Source organism: Sinocyclocheilus rhinocerous, unplaced genomic scaffold (assembly GCF_001515625.1).
Source record: "Sinocyclocheilus rhinocerous isolate Xijiao unplaced genomic scaffold, SAMN03320098_v1.1 scaffold1396, whole genome shotgun sequence".
NCBI lineage: Eukaryota > Metazoa > Chordata > Actinopteri > Cypriniformes > Cyprinidae > Sinocyclocheilus > Sinocyclocheilus rhinocerous.
In genome coordinates, this window is record NW_015629497.1 from 17616 (window position 1) to 34999 (window position 17384).

At 42.2% G+C, this 17384-nt stretch overlaps 1 protein-coding gene across 1 annotated transcript in view; it reads left to right on the forward strand.

The window, feature by feature from the left end:
• LOC107738910 (A disintegrin and metalloproteinase with thrombospondin motifs 7-like) overlaps positions 1–17384 on the forward strand; it is a gene marked incomplete at its 5' end in the record, with an annotated part of 69196 nt that overhangs the window by 17281 nt on the left and 34531 nt on the right. Inside the window, 7 exons of the mRNA XM_016550836.1 lie at positions 2329–2473; positions 5677–5769; positions 5902–6047; positions 8361–8527; positions 8648–8781; positions 16235–16355; positions 16484–16728. Of these exons, the coding sequence (XP_016406322.1) occupies positions 2329–2473; positions 5677–5769; positions 5902–6047; positions 8361–8527; positions 8648–8781; positions 16235–16355; positions 16484–16728 (1051 nt within the window). The remainder of the gene's footprint in view (positions 1–2328; positions 2474–5676; positions 5770–5901; positions 6048–8360; positions 8528–8647; positions 8782–16234; positions 16356–16483; positions 16729–17384) is intronic.

Consider the following 17384-nt stretch of genomic DNA (forward strand, 5'->3'; position numbering starts at 1 on the left):
CTTGATTTGCTTAATAAAAGCCTCCTTTTAGATCGTTTTGACAGACATGTTTATTGTGTATTATTTTCAACGTGTTTATTGCTAAGTTTAGTGTGGCAAACGGTGGCAAAATAATTAAATAATAATTTGCGTGCAGTGTATCTGGTTGCCATGACAACCTCATGGCTTCCTGCTGCTGCTCTATGTAATCAGAGTATGAATTTGTATATTTTCTATAGCAAAACTAAAATGTGTTTAAAAGTGCGACTGACCAAATCGTCCGGCTCGGTTTGCCCCCCTCGAACTCGAAGACATCTCTGATTTGACAGTTTACTATGTGATCTCACTCAGTGACTCTAGGCTACTTAGGATGGGACGAAACCATGCAGTGAATGGGGGGAGATAATTTTGCTGGAAATGCAGAAATAAGCCGTAATTTTGTTTTATTTGTAACTCTTTGGTAGATACATTTATAATTTCTATTACATTACTACTACTACTGTTACTACTAATAAAACAGATCTCTGGGGGCCCCAAAAGTGCGTGGGCCCTTAGAATCGTCCTAACTTTCCTCCCCTTAGCGGCGCCCCTGCTAACAATAATGTGTTTTTGAGGTAGCCTAAATTTGCCTTTAAGCATACATGTTACAGTATGCTACAATGGGTATAGAAAATAATCTGGTTTTTTTATTTTTTTATGACATATTGGTGTTATATCTTTCACTTGGATGTTATAAGTTGCTCTGAGTAAATACAGCTGAATAAAACAAAAACTGTGTCCGTCTTCATTTCAGGCTGCAAAGCAACAAAATGTGATTATTTTAAAGGGGGCTGATTCTTTTCTATACCCACTGTACACTACCTGGCCAAAAAAAGGTTGCCATTTGGATTTAGATAATTAAATATTGAAGAGTCTATGATTGGATCATTGTTGCAGTGACTAATATGTTTCTTTTATATGTTGTGCAACAATTCTTGTAACCCTAACTAATGCAGTGTGTAGCTTTTTATTTCTTAAACAAGCATGTTGGAAGGTGTACATATTCCAGGATAACAATGTCGAGATTCACTAGGCTCAATTTGTGAAATAGTGGTTCAGTAAGCATGAGGAATCATTTTCACACATGAATTGGCCACCACAGAGTGCTGAGTGAGCTTAACCCTATTGAAAGTCTTTAGGATGTGCTGGAGTCAGCATTAAGAGATCTTGTATTAAAGGGCACATATTATGCCTCTTTTTACAAAATGTAATATTAATCTTATGGCTCTCCTGAATGTGCCTGTGAAGTATCAGCTCAAAATACCATACAGATCGTTTATTATAACGTGTTGAAAAGTGTCATTTTTGAGGCGGGTATAAACAGTGCTGTTTCAGTGTTCAGTGTGTTGCCTTACATGAAAATGAGCTTCAACTTCCCGTCCGACTCCAGAATTGGGAGGAGCCTAGACGTCTCTGCTTTGCGTATGGAAATAAATAGAGAGGAGAAGCAACATGAGCTTCTCTCATGAGAGTGAGAGGACCGGTATTCAGCCGTACATGTACGAACCGAACTCAGACCCAGAACAAGGAGAGACTACAGCGGAAGAAATTATGTTTTATTAACAAAGTTCGGGAGGTGCTCGTACAGATAATTAACCTGGCCAATTCATTATCTGCAATCACATCGTCTATCCTATCAGCTCGAGAGATTGACTCTCCCTTTGTCAATACAAGATCTCTTAATGCAACTCTTGATGGAAATAAATGTTGTGATGTTGCATAACATTGTCAGAACAATGGCACAGCGTAAGCACAATGTTATCAAAGCAAAAGATGGTCAAACGAAATATTAGAGTGGGCAACTTGTTTTTGGACAGGCAGTGTAAAATTAACTCTAGTACGTCCCAAAGACTTTCAGTCGAGTTAAGGTCAGGACTCTGTGGTTGTCAGTCTTTCACAATTTGAGCCTGATGAATCTTGCCATTGTCATCCTGGAATATGGACATGTCTTCCGACATGGCTATTTGAGAAATATAAAAGCTAGTGTTCAAAGAATTGTTGCCAAATACACAACATGCCAGAAACATATAATCACTACAATAATGATTCAGTCTTAAAATCCTAAGTATTTGCTATTTTAAATCCAGATTTTTAAATGCCAAAGGAGGGTTTGTGATGGCACAAACCGTTTATAAATCTAACATCTAAACTGTAAGTAAAATACAACAAGATCTAAGAGGCTGTTCGGTTACCATACTTTAATATTGCAACCTATGAAAGTACTAATCTGAGAATGAATTGCACCAAAACCAGAAACCTCTGCCTGAGTATTTTTCTGCATGTGATGTGTCTTTGTCATGTTCCTCACAGTCGAGGCTGGGGCTGGTGTCTGGATGACCCTCCTGTCAGAGACGATCTGGAGATGGACTCTGCTCCCCCTGGCATCCTGTACAGTGCTGCTCATCAGTGCAAGTTCCAGTACGGATCCAGCTCACTGCTCTGTGACGATGTAGATGTAAGATTTTCCCTTAAACCTACGAATACCTCAATTCAACATCATTTAATGGTTATTTTTAAGTGACCAGTTGTGTCAAAGTGATTTTATATGGTTTGCATACTTATGTTCTATTCTATGCAGTTTTTTAATATAGTTGCCATTTGTGTGATAAGTGTGTTCACACTGAAAATTCCAAAAAGACAAAAGTGTACTTCAAATGCCAAGATGATGCACAACACAATTTTTTGTGTAGATAATAAATAATTTGATAGAATAAATCAGATAATCTATGTTTTCCCATTTTTTCAGCATGCTTAATCAGTATATTTAATTGGCAATGCCAGCACCCCAGCATCCAAAACACAACAGCCAGCCATGCTGGTCTTTTCAACAAAGAGATTGGTTGAGATGCTTTTCTGAATTTTATCTCATTAGGAAACTGTTCCATTAAGCAATTAATGTACTTCCAGGCCCATGGGCTGCTTTAAATTTCTCACTGTTAAATTGTGAACAACAAAAACCTCTATTAGTTCAAGTGTCTGGTAAGGCATAGACCACACACGCATTTTTCCATCACAGCGGAAGTCTCAGTTTCTTCTTACATCAGTACCATCTGATTCCCAGCTGTTTTAGTGGGAAAATCACATCATTAGTATAGCAGGGCTTATGTTCCAACTAGAATAACTGCTTTGTAAACCATTTAACATAAAGAGCTCTTTACCTTGAAATCACAATTTTTTCACCTATAGCTAGCTGAACAATGAGGGGGAAAGGATAAATCCCATTTATATTTGGCATCCTGCAGAATGAAAATAGGGAAAAGGGCATCAGATTGCAGAATTGTTGTTGGTGATGTCAAATCACATCAGTAATGTGCTCTGTGCTTTCTGCAGCAGCTGTTGGCAGATACTGAACATCTTTCAGTTATTGGCCAAATGTCACAGACACAGTAAATGAGTTTGCACACTATGTCGTTCGGACACATATAAAGCCAGACTTCAGTTTCTTTATCAGGGCAGTTACAGTTCAAGAAATGACACCAGAAGAAATTGCAGAGGTTTAGAAATGCAATGAATGTTTGTGTTTGGTGCAACACACAAGGTTTGCCATTTCCCAAAAGTTTAGGAGAACATTAAACAATTTACAGTACACAACTCCATGCATTTCAGGATTCCATAGGCAGGGACGCGGGAAGTAGGGGTGCTGAGGGGGCTGCAGCACCCCCTGTTTTCACATGGTTGCAAATGCAACGCCAAGTTTGTTCATTTAAATTTATTCAGTTTTAGCATTTAATAATTTATTTGTAATGATCTCTGAAATGTAAATTGTAAGTGGGCTATAATAAACCCATGTTTATCTTTATAAACATGATTAATTTAACTTGTGATGTTTTCTATATGGGATGATTAGCCCAATCCTCATGAACACGTGACGCTGGCGCGTGGTATCAGACATGAACTATACAGAATGCGAACAAGATTAACTAATACAAGGAGATAATGGCGCAAAAGCGAATTTCAGATTTTTTTAAATGCCCATCCCAGCAAAAATTTCCCAAAATAGGCTTCCAAACAACACCAGCCCCAGCACGGACACACACAGCACCCCCAACCGAAAACATCTTCCCGCGCCCCTGTCCATAGGAGACCTCAAATAAAGCACACACGGTTTCCTAATTTCTCAATGTGACATTTAAAATGTCAGTGATGTGAAACTCATTTGTTATGTCCAGATCTATTCATATATTTAAAAAGCACATTAAAAATTATATAATAATAATAATATACAGTATTTTTTACAGACAACGACATGTTCTGTGATGAAAATATTTTCCATTTTTGGACAGCATTTAAAAAAGGGCTAAAAGTCTTGAAAAAAATATTATACTTTTAAAAGTAAAATATTGTATTTAAAAGTGTCTTATATTTAAATATTACTTATAGTTTTGTCTATCAATTACATTTCCTTAAAAGTCAATGGATCTCAACCCCCCAAAAATCCCTCTCCTTCGAAATCACAAAAACATCATAAACCTCAGTTTTGATGAGATCAGAAATGTGTGTGTTAATAAATTCCAGTAAGTCATTAATAGGATGCACATCATTCACAATTAGCATAATCCCAGCCCATGATCTCTGAATTTTGCTCCAGTATATTGTGCAAATGCAAAAATACTAATTGGCTATATTGTTCTGTAATCAGATCATGAAAGTGTTAAGCATGCAGACAGATCATTTTTGTTTATCTATGAAATATCTACTAATTAATTTTGTTATTATATGAAATTCCTAAACGCAATTTGAAATAGAAATTGAATTCTAATCTTTCAATTAACTGCTGGAGCTTGAGCAGCACTCACCTTGCTCCAACATCAGCTGTTTCGGCATCCTGCGGCCTCCCCAGCACCACCAATATAATTTAAGTATCCATCCAAACTTAACTTTCAAGCACTAGCATTCCCTGGGGGTATCAAAACTCAAGTTGAAGCTGCTTCTTCAAGCCCCTCCACTGCAGACAGCAAGCCAAATAAGTTTAACATCAACTGCTTAAAATTGCCTACTGGAAACATAATATTCTTATAGTACATAGTGATATCAAAATGTCATTGTTTGCCTAAAATGTTTTACACACCGTTTACGCATGGTTGCGAGCAGGTGTACATTTTTTTGTGTGTAAACTAACATTTTGAAAATACGAACACTTACAGTATATGTTATTTAACAGTTACACCACTTGACACTTAACATAACTTTTGTTTAAATAATATACAACAATTTAACACAACGTAAATATAGATAAGTATGAAAGCTTGTTTCTGCCACAGGATTAAAAAAAATCAAGTAACTGTGACCTTTTTATCTCACAATTTGGACTGTTTTTCTCATAATTCTGAGTTTTTATTTTACAGTTCAGACTTTTTATCTCGCAATTCTGAGAAAAAAAGTCAGAATTGTGAGATATGAACTCGCAATCAGTTTAGATTTCACAATTCTGAAAATTTTTTACTCAAAATTGTGAGTTTCTATATATTTCTTTTTCCTCAGAATTACAATAAAAAAAAGGTCCAAACTATGATATATAAAAAGACTGAATTGTGAGATTTTTTTTTCTTTTTTCAGTGGCAAAATTGGGCTTGTAAAGACACTTCTAAAACATTTATAATAACATTTTATGTAGCTTTGAACTATTCTTAATTATTCTTAAATTATTCTACCCTTCAGAATATCTGCAGCACCCTGTGGTGCACAGTGGGCTCAACCTGCCGCTCGAGGCTGGATGGCGCTGTTGACGGGACCAAGTGCGGTGAGGGCAAGGCAAGCCAGGCTTTCTGTGGGCTTTTCATTTCACCACATGAAGTTCACCACTTAGTTCTCATTTATAATTCCTTGTACTCTGACTAGCTGAAAGTCTTGGTTGGATTTGTTTTTTTTTTCTTTTTTGGTCAGTGGTGTTTTGACGGGGAGTGTGTAGAGATGGGCTTCCAGCCTGAAAGCGTGAATGGTGGCTGGGATTCATGGAGCGAGTGGTCCGAGTGCACCAGGACATGCGGTGTAGGCGTTCAGAATGCCCAGAGGGACTGCGTCAACCCTGTGTGAGTTTCCTGATTTCCTTCATTTCCAGTTTCAGAAAATCACACACACACACAATCTGTGCTCACTCACTTTACTATGATAAACCACAAACCACGAGAATAACTATTTTTATTGTAGATCGTATGGGAAAAGACTAGTATGTTTATGGCTGATTAGGAAATGAATGCATTTATTTCTCACCAGCATGTCAGAATTAAAAAAAAAATCTTACAGAAAATGTTATTAGGATACCTGCAACCATCTAGAAACCCCTAGCAACTGCATAGCAACAGTGGTCTCCAGTGGGGTCCACAAATTCACAAAACTCAGAATAGCTTTTTTTTTATCATATTCTAGGCTAGAATTCGATGAGGAAGTGATTGCATTTATTTCTCACCACCATGTCAACATAATGTGCTTGGGGTTTCATGCATGTAATTATCATTTATTTTATATTTTCCGTCATCTTCAATGGCATTCTATGGTCTCTGCGGTTCCCACAAATTGTTAAATGGTGAGAAATTCAGAACCCATACAGTGTCAGAGAGCCTCACTAGACCAATAAAAAAGTCACTGTCTCTGGTCCAAACGTTTAGAGTTTATGAAGTATAACCATTTCATTATATTTGGCTTGAACTGTGATTCTTTATCCTGGCAGATGATTTGCACCCCAAGCAAGTTTTCAAAAATGGAAATGGTTAGCTATAGAACCAGGTTGTGATCCACTTGTGAATGCATCTCTAAGATGTTGTAATTGATGGAAAACATGTGCAACATCTGTGTCGTATTTCAGGAGAACTTTTTAAGGATGTGGGAAAAAAGATCTACCACTATTCTATTCTTCACCACTTCCACTATGTACTTAGTAAATAGCTTTTTTTTCTAGAGTTTCTCAACCGAAACCCAAACATTCCATCAAATTCCTACATGTTGTAAAAGCATAATTTGTTTACCCATGTTTTTCCCCGTTGCCTGTTTCTGCATATTATGGCAAGTCTTTGAATTTTGGCTAGCACTTCTGTTCCCGAATCTGAATTATTTTCCCATGTAACAAGTCAGCCATGATCCCACACCGGTTAAACACCTTCTGGCTCAGCCTACTACAGTAGACACACATCAAACTCTAGCTATTGGTTCAGCTGGAAAGAGATTGACGGATCTGTGCGGACTGCTCTAAATGCATTGATGGTGCTTGGGAGTCTCCATGTTTACACTTTTGGGGAAGATAAACCCATGAATACTTTCTCCTGTCCCAGTTTAATGTACAGGGACAGCTACTCTATGAGTAAGCCATTTGTGGGTGGACTTTGCCAAGAAGGTAACCAAGTCATGCTTTAATTACACATATCAATTTCAGGCTCAACCAATGTTTGGGACAGAGTTACATGTTTACCTGAATAATGATAGCTGAGGGTGGGCAGAAGAGTTATTATTGGGATACCTGTTCGGACACAATCAGCTTGTGAATGCATTGAGGTGGGCTCTTTTGACTTTGCTAGGAAACCATCTAGCAACCATCCAGAAACCCCTTGCAACTGCATTGCAAGAGTAGTTCACCCAAAAAATATTTGCCATCATTTTCTCAGCCTCATGCCACTCCAAACTCTTATGATTTTATTTCTTCTGCGGAACACAAAAAGAAGATATTTTGAAGAATGTTTTGTCCATACAAATTAAGCCAAAAAGGACAGAAAAAAGGACAGAAAGGACACCAAAAAGGACAGAAAGGTAGCGTAAAAGTAATCCAGCAGTTTAATTCACTGGTCTTCTGAAAAAATACGTTCAGTTTCCTTAATGAACAGAACCAAATTTAAGTTTATTCACTCTCAAAATCAAATCGTTTATCAAATCATGCATACAGAGCCCAAATTAAATGACAAAATCAAAAGTAACATCAAACCTCATTGGTTATTGCGTGACATTACATGACACAAGCACCAGTGAGCTTGTGGACCCCATTGACTTGCATCATATGGACAACAAGAGCTGAAATAATCTTCAAATATCTTCTTTTGTGTTTTTACAAAGACAAAATTACAGTTTTTCATTTTTGGGTCAACTACTCCTTATATAAATAAAATAAGCATCATAACATAACATAACATAACAGAGCATAATTGCATTTGGAGCCAGTAGCTGCTCTGACAAGGTGATCTAGTCATGGCAAAGATTTTTCTATACCAGTTTTTAAGCTTTAGACTGGCTTTTTAAGCTTTAGACTAATATGTATTATTATATGTATTCTTTGTGCTTATGTATACATAAACATGTTGTATATACAGATTTTAAAGGACTTAATGACATTTTAAATATTTAATGCATTTGTTTTTTAGACCCAAGTATGGAGGTAAATACTGTCTCGGAGAGCGCCGCAGATATCAAACCTGTAACCGTGACCCCTGCCCTGCGGACCACAGCTTCAGACACATCCAGTGCAGCCGCTTTAACACACTCCCTTATAAGGGAAAGTTTTATAAATGGATACATGTAAATAACAGAGGTGCGCATAATAGCACTACATGTGCCACTCACGTAGTGTGCTGGGGCAAGAATGGGAGTTTTCGTGTCCTAGCACTCTTTAAATAGATGTCACAGAAGGGTTATGTTTGTGTCATTCCAGTTAATCCGTGTGAGCTGCACTGTAGACCTGTGAATGAGCACTTTTCTGAGAGGATGCTGGACACTGTTGTAGATGGAACACAGTGCTATGAGGGCAGTCAGAGCCATGACATTTGCATTAACGGAATTTGTAAGGTTGGTAATGGCTTTGACCTCTTTGCTCCGTCTCAGACCGTCCGTGTAAATTTCTACTTGTCATTTTCCATTGATGGTCTGTCAGCTTGAGGGTCAGTCTATTGTGAAATAATACCACAAGAGTCTCACAAAAACAGTGGGGTGTGAAATCATGAGAACGTGTGAGCAAACAATCTTCCACTCTCTTCTTCTCGAACTTAATTCAAATAAATATTTGAATGAGTCCTTGTATGACCCCAGGCTGAAACTCTCACACGGTATTGTTGTGCAGAGGAGGAAGCTATTTTTTTAATGCAGTTTTGTTCTTTCATACAATAATGGAGTTAAATATTTAGTAGACTACAAACATTTTCAGTTTCACTGAACCAACCCATAACCCTGTGAAACTACTGTAGACAGTAAAACTGTGGAAATTTATTGAGGAGAGTTGTTACTTTTCTAAGCACTTAAGATTACGTACAATCAGAATCAGAATCAGAATCAGAATGAGCTTTATTGCCAGGTATGTTTACACATACGAGGAATTTGTTTTCGTGACAGAAGCTTCCACAGTGTAACAGAATGACAGTGACAGAACAAAAAACACAGATAATAAAAAAAAAAATGATTACCTAGCAGATGCTACTAAAGGAAAAACCCACCAAACATTCTAATTGAGGGAGGGAACATCATTCATTGTTTGGCCATTCATTTAACCATCCAAGTGCACACACACAGCAATGAGTAGTGGGACACACGCACCCGGAGCAGTGGGCAGCCATTTTTGCTGTGGCACCCAGGAGCATTTGGGGGTTTGGTGCCTTTCTGGTGTATTTTTTTTTTTATTATTATTTATTTTCTTTACTTATGTACCCATTTCCACCACCATTTTGATGTGAACGACTGTGCTGAGTGTGGGAGAGGGTATTGAGGATATTTAATTGTGGATAATGAGGGTGGAAGAGAGCACTGTTCATTCAATACCCCCACTTACATTTCCCGCCGGTACTGAGACCCGAACCCACAACCTTCAGGTTGCAAGTCTGACACTCTATCCATTAGGCCACAACTGTTTGCAATGATCTTATTCCTTAGGTTGTGCCTCAGCTTCCGGTCTGCCTCAACCACCTGCAGAGTGTTCTGATAATGCTGTTCTGATCTGGCTGCATCAAGGTAATCAGCAGTTAGCCTGATGCCACGCTCTCCACAAAATGGCGATGGGCAGTTGTGGCCTAATGGTTACAAGTCCGACTCTCTAACCATTTGGCCACAACTGCCAACTTTCAGTAACATCATACCATTCAAAATGCCAAAGATCACAGAATTTGACAGACATAAAATCGTAATTTTGCATCAGCAAGGCCACTCTCAAAGGGAAATCAGCAACAAACAAACTGGATACCCAAGATGTGGTATTCAAGAAATGTGAAGACTCAGGAGAGCTCAAGGACAGAAAAAGGACTGGAAGGCCAAGAAAACTAAAAAAATCTGATGAGAAGAGTTTCTTCTTTGAGAGACTAGAAGAAGCTGGGAACTTGGCATCTGGCAGCTTCATCGGGATGCCAGATTGACCCTTCTACAGACTAAAGAAGCTTGATCAGGAGTGGTCTTTGTGGAAGGGTAGTAGCCAAGAAAACACATTTTTTTCAGAAGAGGGGTGAAAAGGCTAAGAAATGCTAAAGCTAACAAAGATTGGAATGAAGATGACTGAAAAAAAGTATTATAAAGTGACAAATCCAAGTTTGAAAATTTGGACCTAATTGTCAACAGTATGTGAGAAGAAGAGTTGGAGAGAGATGGAAGAATGAGTGCTTGTGACCTTCTGTAAAACATGGTGGAGGATCTGTCCTGGTTTGGGGTTGCATTTCTGCCAGTGGTGTTGGCGATGTTGTCCGAATAGCTGGGATCATGAATGCTGAAAAGTACAGACAGGTTTTAATTCATCATGCCATTCTTTCTGGAATGCACCTGATTGGGAATTATTAAATTTTTCAGCATGATAATGATCCCAAGCACACTGCTAATGCAGTGAAATCATATTTGGAGAGAAAAACACAGAGGCCATACACGTCTAGACCTAAATATTATAGAGGCAGTATAGGATCGCCTGGACAGAGAAAGACATAAAATACAGCCTAAATCTAAAGAAGAACTGCTGAAAGTAGCCTGGTATAATATATAAGAAGATTACTCCAGAAAACTTCAGGACAGTCTCCCCAAAAGAGTTCAAGATGTACTTAGTGATAAGGGAGGTCACACTAAATACTGACTTCTGCCTGAAGAAGTCATTTTGTTTTGAAAACATCTTGGTTACTTGCGTAACCCTCATTCCCTGAAGGAGGGAATGGAGACATCATGTCAGGACAGACAAATTTGGACCAATCTACTTCGAGTGTAACTAAACGAGCCAATGCACATTGGCATGCGATATTTGCATCTGATTGCCACGCCCTGCAGCGCGGGTATAAATAGGCAGCAGGTGCAAAGCATATTCAGGTTTTCGCTGAGGAGCTGAGCCGGTGGCCCGGCCGCTCAGTGGTGGTACAGCAACTGTGGCGACAGGACGTGACGTCTTCGTTCCCTCCTTCAGGGAATGAGGGTTACGCAAGTAACCGAGACGTTCCCTTTCAGTCAGTCACTTCCGACGTCACGTCGGGAATCCCTACCAAAGCGCCACTGATGCTGCCCCTTCCAGTGCCCTGCATAAGCCTCCCGATCTCTTGCTATTAGCAGAAGATGGGACAGGGCTTTATGCAGAGAAGGATGATCACTGACAGTGATGATCAGTGACACTTGGATAACACTGGGAAAGTGTGCCCTTTCCAGCGGGAAAGAAATGCTGCGGAAGCCACATCCTCCACAGGGAGGTTCTAAGTGAGATTTACATATATGGAATAACCCCGTAGGGCCTTACTGCATATAGAAGTCTCTGGGGTGGCTTAAAGAGGCTACACCTTTGCAGAGATGGCAGAGTGGGCGTGGAAGAATACACATCATAATACACGGATCCCCTCAGGGACACTACGTATGGGCACCCAGCCTTTCACCGGTTTTCAAGAATACAGCAAGTAAAGGCCTGGCTCCAGACACTCCGCCACGTCTGGCTGTCGAACGTGGTGTAGGAACTCAAGGAGGGTTTGTAATAGCACAAAAAATAGCACACTATGATGCAGCAAGCCGGGGCCTCTCTGTGCTTCTACCCATTTGAAGTGAGAACACAGGAGGATACTGGCTCAACACAAAGGCTATAGAATCTAGCGAACGTGTTGGGTGTCGCAAAGCCCACAGCTTTACAAATATCTGTCAGCGAGGTGTCACGTGCCCAGGAGGATGCAACACTCCTGGTAGAGTGAACTCGCAACCTCAGTGGGTAGGGCATGCCCTGTGCTTGGTAAGCCAAGGTGATGGCATCCATTATCCAGTGGGCCATCATCTGCTTGGAAACAGCCTTTCCCTTCTGCTGGCCTCCGTAACAGACGAAGAGCTGCTCTGAGGTCCTGAAGCTTTGTGTTCAATCCACGTACAGAGCTCGAACAGGACAGAGCAAAGCTAAGGCTGGGTCTGCTTCCTCCAGGGGCAGCGCTTGCAGGTTCACCATCTGGTCCCTGAAGGGAGGGGTAGGAACCTTGGGCATGTAGCCAGACCGAGGTCTCAAGATTACATTGAAGTCAGGCAGCCCAAACTTCAGGCACAATTCGTCAACCGAAAATGCCTGCAGGTCCCCTACCCTCTTGATCGAAGCCAGTGCAACCACGAGCAAAGTTTTCATTCATAGAATCTTTAGCTCTACTGACTGCAAAGACTCAAATGGGACAATCTGAAGTGCTCTAAGCACCAGAGCCAAGTCCCAAGAGGGTATGGAGGGGTGACGAAGAGGATTCAACCTTCTTGCCTCTCTAAGGAACCTGACGACCAGGTCGTGCTTCACTACCGACCCACCTCCTATGGGGTTGTGATATGCCAAGCAGTATAAACTTTGAGGGTGGATGGAGACAGCCTTTGTTCCAACCCCTGCTGCAGGATGGAAAGCACGGCCCTGATCGAACATTTTCAGTGGTCCTCTCGGTGAGAAGTACACCACTCGATGAACAGGTTCCATTTCAAGGCGTAAGCTTGTCTCGTAGATGGTGCTCGTGCCGAAGTGATGGTATCCACTACCTCCTCGGGTAGGTCACCTAAACCCTCCGTGTCCCGTCCAGGGACCAGACATGGAGTTTCCAGAGGTCCGGACGCAGGTGGCATAGGGTGCCCCATCTCTGAGAAAGTCATAGGGTGTTCCGTCTCTTAGAGGAATCCACCAGGGAGGGGCTGTTGCCAGGAGATTCTGTTTGTCGCCAGGCTGTCGCCAGAGTTCTGGCAACCAGGTCTGGTTGGGCCAATAGGGCACAACTAGCAAGACCTGCTCCTCGTCCTCCCTGACTTGGCACAGTGTCTGTGCAAGCAGACTCACTGGGGGCAATGCATATTTGCGCAGACCCCAGGGCCAGCTGTGTGCCAGAGCGTCCATCTACCTGAGCGGCTCCAAAATATCTCCAAATCAGCTGGACTGCCTGGGAATGGAGTGTCCACTCTCCCGGAAGTGCAGCTCGTGAGAGCTCATCAGCCACACAATTGAGTGCTCCTCTGATGTGAATGGCACAAAGTGACCTCAGATGCTTCCGACACCAAAGGAGGAGATGGCGGGCAAGTTGTGACATGCAACAGGAGCGCAGACCACCTTTCCGGTTGATGTACGCAATGGTCGCAGTGTTGTCCATGCAGACCAGTACGTTTTGCCCTGTTGTGGCTCTAACAGGCAGCCCAGTGTAAGACGTACTGCAAGCAACTCGAGGCAGTTGATGTGCCAATGCAGTTGGGGACCCATCCAAACCCCTGATACTGCATGCCCATTGTACATGACCCCCCATCTGGTGGCAGAGGCATCTGTGAACACAACAGCATACCTGGACAACTGTTCTAGGGGCATTCCTGCCCGAAGGAATGAAGGGTCCATCAACGAGGTGAAGGTTAGGCGACAGGCCAGTGTGACTTTCACCCAGTGAATGCCACGTTGCCACGCCCATCTAGGGACTCAGTGTTGAAGCCAGTGCTGAAGAGGTCTCATATGAAGCAAACCAAGCGGTGTTACTGTCACCGCGGATGCCATATGCCCCAGGAGCCTCTGAAATATTTTCATTGGGACCGCAGTCCTGCCTTTGAATGAATTCAAGCAGTTCAACACCCACTGAACACGTTCCTCTGTGAGGCGTGCTGTCTGTTCGACCGAATCCAGCTCCATCCTGAGAAAAGAGATCCTCTGCACAGGGGAGAGTTTGCTCTTTTCCCAGTTGACCCGAAGACCCAATTGACTGAGGTGACTGAGCACTAGGTCCCACTGATCTTGTGACTGTGCCAGTATGAGCACAGTATTGAGAATGCGAACGCTGTGTTCTCTCATGGGAACAAGGGCCCCCTCCACGACTTTCATGAAGACACGGGGAGACAGGGACAGCCCAAAGGGCAGGACCTTGTACTGATATGCTCGACCCTCAAATGCAAAGCGCAGAAAAGGCCTGTGTCAAGGGAGAATCGAGACATGAAAGTACGCATCCTTCAGGTTGATCACTGCAAACCAATCTGGGAGACGGATGCATTCGAAAATGCATTTCTGCGTCAACATTTTTAACAGTAGCTTGTGAAGTGCTCGTTCAAAACTTTCAGGTCCAAGATCGGCCGTAATCCACCGCCTTTCTTGGGTACAATGCAGTAGGGGCTGAAGAACCCTGACTTCATTCCAGTAGGATTCCGATCTCCATGCGCAAGACATGAGCATTGCCAGCCTTCACTGAAGTGAACTGGATGCCCCTGAACTTGGGGGGATGCCGGGCAAACTGAATCGCATAGCTGAGTCTGATGGTCTGAAAGGAGCCAGTGAGCTGGGGAGCTCTAGCCAGGCTCTCAGAGACCATGCAGGACCAACCAAAGGATCCATAGATGTACCCGCAGTGGGGCAGCGAGGTGGAACGCAGGGACCCGGGTTGGGGTGCTCCGTGGCGGCCCAAAGCGGGGTCTGAGTGTGTGGTGCAGCACTTACCTGGTTCCACGGCTGGGCAGAGGGTGCGTGAGGATGCTTGGCTGTGTTCTCGAACCGCCCAATGCTGCCAGCTGACAAAAGAGTAGGATGAGAGTGGTACGGCTCCATCCACCGCTCTCTGTGCCATCTTGAGACCCAGAGACAGAGGAAACTGCTCTTTCTTTGAAAATTTTGGTACCACTGGCTGTAGGGCCAGCGGCGGAACAGAAACAAACTGAAACAAAAGATTCTCCTCCGGGGGCGGGAGTGGTGCAGTCACCATCTCCCGAAGAGTTTCTCCCTCCATCTCTGGGTCGCACATCTCAGGGCCTCTTGCTCTTACTCTTACCACTAGGTTTGGCGGGGGCCTGGATGGGCTGGTCGCCCTGTCTGCGACTGGGTCCACGGTGCTACTTGGGTGGAGGCTTCTGCTGCGTGCGAGCGGGTGCAAATGCAGGGCCAACGAGCAGACTGAAGCGCTGCGGCCAGTGGTCGGGTGGACCTAGCAGCTTTCCGCCGGGGCAGGATGTGTCTAATGGCCTCCGTCTGCTTCTGTGCAGCCACAACTGGCTCTTGTAGCAACACTATCAGCTTTTTGGTTAGAGCAGAGAAATGAACCGCTCAGTTCCTCAGCGAAAAGCTGAATATGCATTGCACCTGCTGCCTATTTATACCCGCGCTGTGGGGCGTAGCAGTCAGATGGAAATATCGCGTGCCAATGTGCATTGGCTCATTTAGTTGCACTCGAAGTAGATTGTTCTCTGGCGACATTCCCAATTCATCGTTCCCGATGTGACGTCAGAAGTGACTGACTGAAAGGGAATTGTGTTTTTTAGGTTTTGTGTACATATTTTCTGTTTGTATCTTAATAAAGAGACTGAAAAATGAATATGTATAGTCATTAAAACTTTGCTAAAACAACAAAACTGGTGGTGGCCTAAAACTTTTGCACAGTACTAGACTGTATATACAGTATATATATATATATAAAATGAAAATTTGCTGAAAATTTACTTACCCTCAGGCCATCTAAGATGAAGATGAGTTTGATTCTTCATTTGAACAGATTTTGGAGAAAATTAACATTACATCACTTGGGTGATATATTCCTTTAATTCAGCACCTTTCTCCACAGTGTAATTTCTCCAAAATGCTGCTATAAAGAACATGGCATCTAAGGACTACTTCACTATTTTTGTTCTTCATCATTCTGTTTTATTTGATCTTTGATTGATTGCGGGTTCCCTCTTGTGCCTTAATCAGTGGTTCCCTATGCACATGCGCAGCACTGTTGGCATGCAAAAATATATAGTTTGAAATGTGTATATATTTAAATAGGATGAAAGTTATGAAATGTGTATATATTTAAATGGAATGAAAGTTAAACAATGTACTATGTTATGATCTGTCTCTTCATGTCAGTACTTAGGCTGTGATTATGAGATTGACTCAGATGCCGTTGAGGATCAATGTGGAGTGTGCCATGGAAATGGATCTACATGCGAGACAGTGAGGAAGACCTTTGAGGACAGTGAAGGGCTCGGTTTGTAAAATGAGTCTCAGTTTATATTTTACTGAAAGCAGCATTCATATTATGAATATAACATTACACATTTGTTTTCTTTCTAGTTCATTTGTTTGAATAAGCCAAGGTATATTTTTGTCTCCCAGGCTATGTAGACATAGGTCTAATTCCAGAAGGAGCACGGGACATCCGTATTGAGGAAGTCGCAGAGGCTGGGAACTACTTGGCATTACGCAGTAATGACCCTGAAAAATATTTCCTGAACGGTGGCTGGACGATCCAGTGGAATGGCGAGTATAAAGCAGCAGGAACAGTATTCACTTACGAAAGGACCGGGCAGCTGGAAAACTTATCTTCCCCCGGACCGACCATGGAGCCAGTATGGATTCAGGTACTCAGTCCCATGCTAAAGTCTCAGATACTGCATTTGAGCAGAATCTAGCATGTGATATTTGTGGTCTCTTTTCAGAAACACCTGCTAAAGTGCTCTGCTAAATTAGGTCACAGTTGAGTGAATCAATGCCTGAAATGTGGTTTAGAGTTTAAATAGAGACTTAAAATGGTAAACGTTATAATTTAACGTCTTACATAGAAAGATATACAAACAACTTCTTTTACGAAAAAAGAGAACAGACTGTGTTCCTGTCACGGGTATGTTCCTGTTTGTCCTTATTTGGTTTGGTTCCTGTTCTCCTTATTAGTAGTCACCTGTTCCTTGTTGTTAGTTATCCTCTTCACCTGTCTGCCCCTCGTTATCTGCCCTATTTGAGTTCTAGCCCGTTCTGTTCTCCCTTGTCTGGAATTGTTCATGTCAACCTTTGCTACGTGTGTTTTCCTGTTCCCTTGGATATTATTTTAGATGCAAAGTCGGCAATATGGAAATTGCCGCTTGTTTCACAGCCCTATCCCGCAGAGATCTCCCCTTTGTGGAATATGTGTGGGAGTTCTGCGGGATCGCAGCGAAAACGGCACTGGATGACGCGACGCTCAACTCGCTGTTCTGGATCGGGGCTAATTACCATCGCCAGACACCACTGGCCTAAGCCG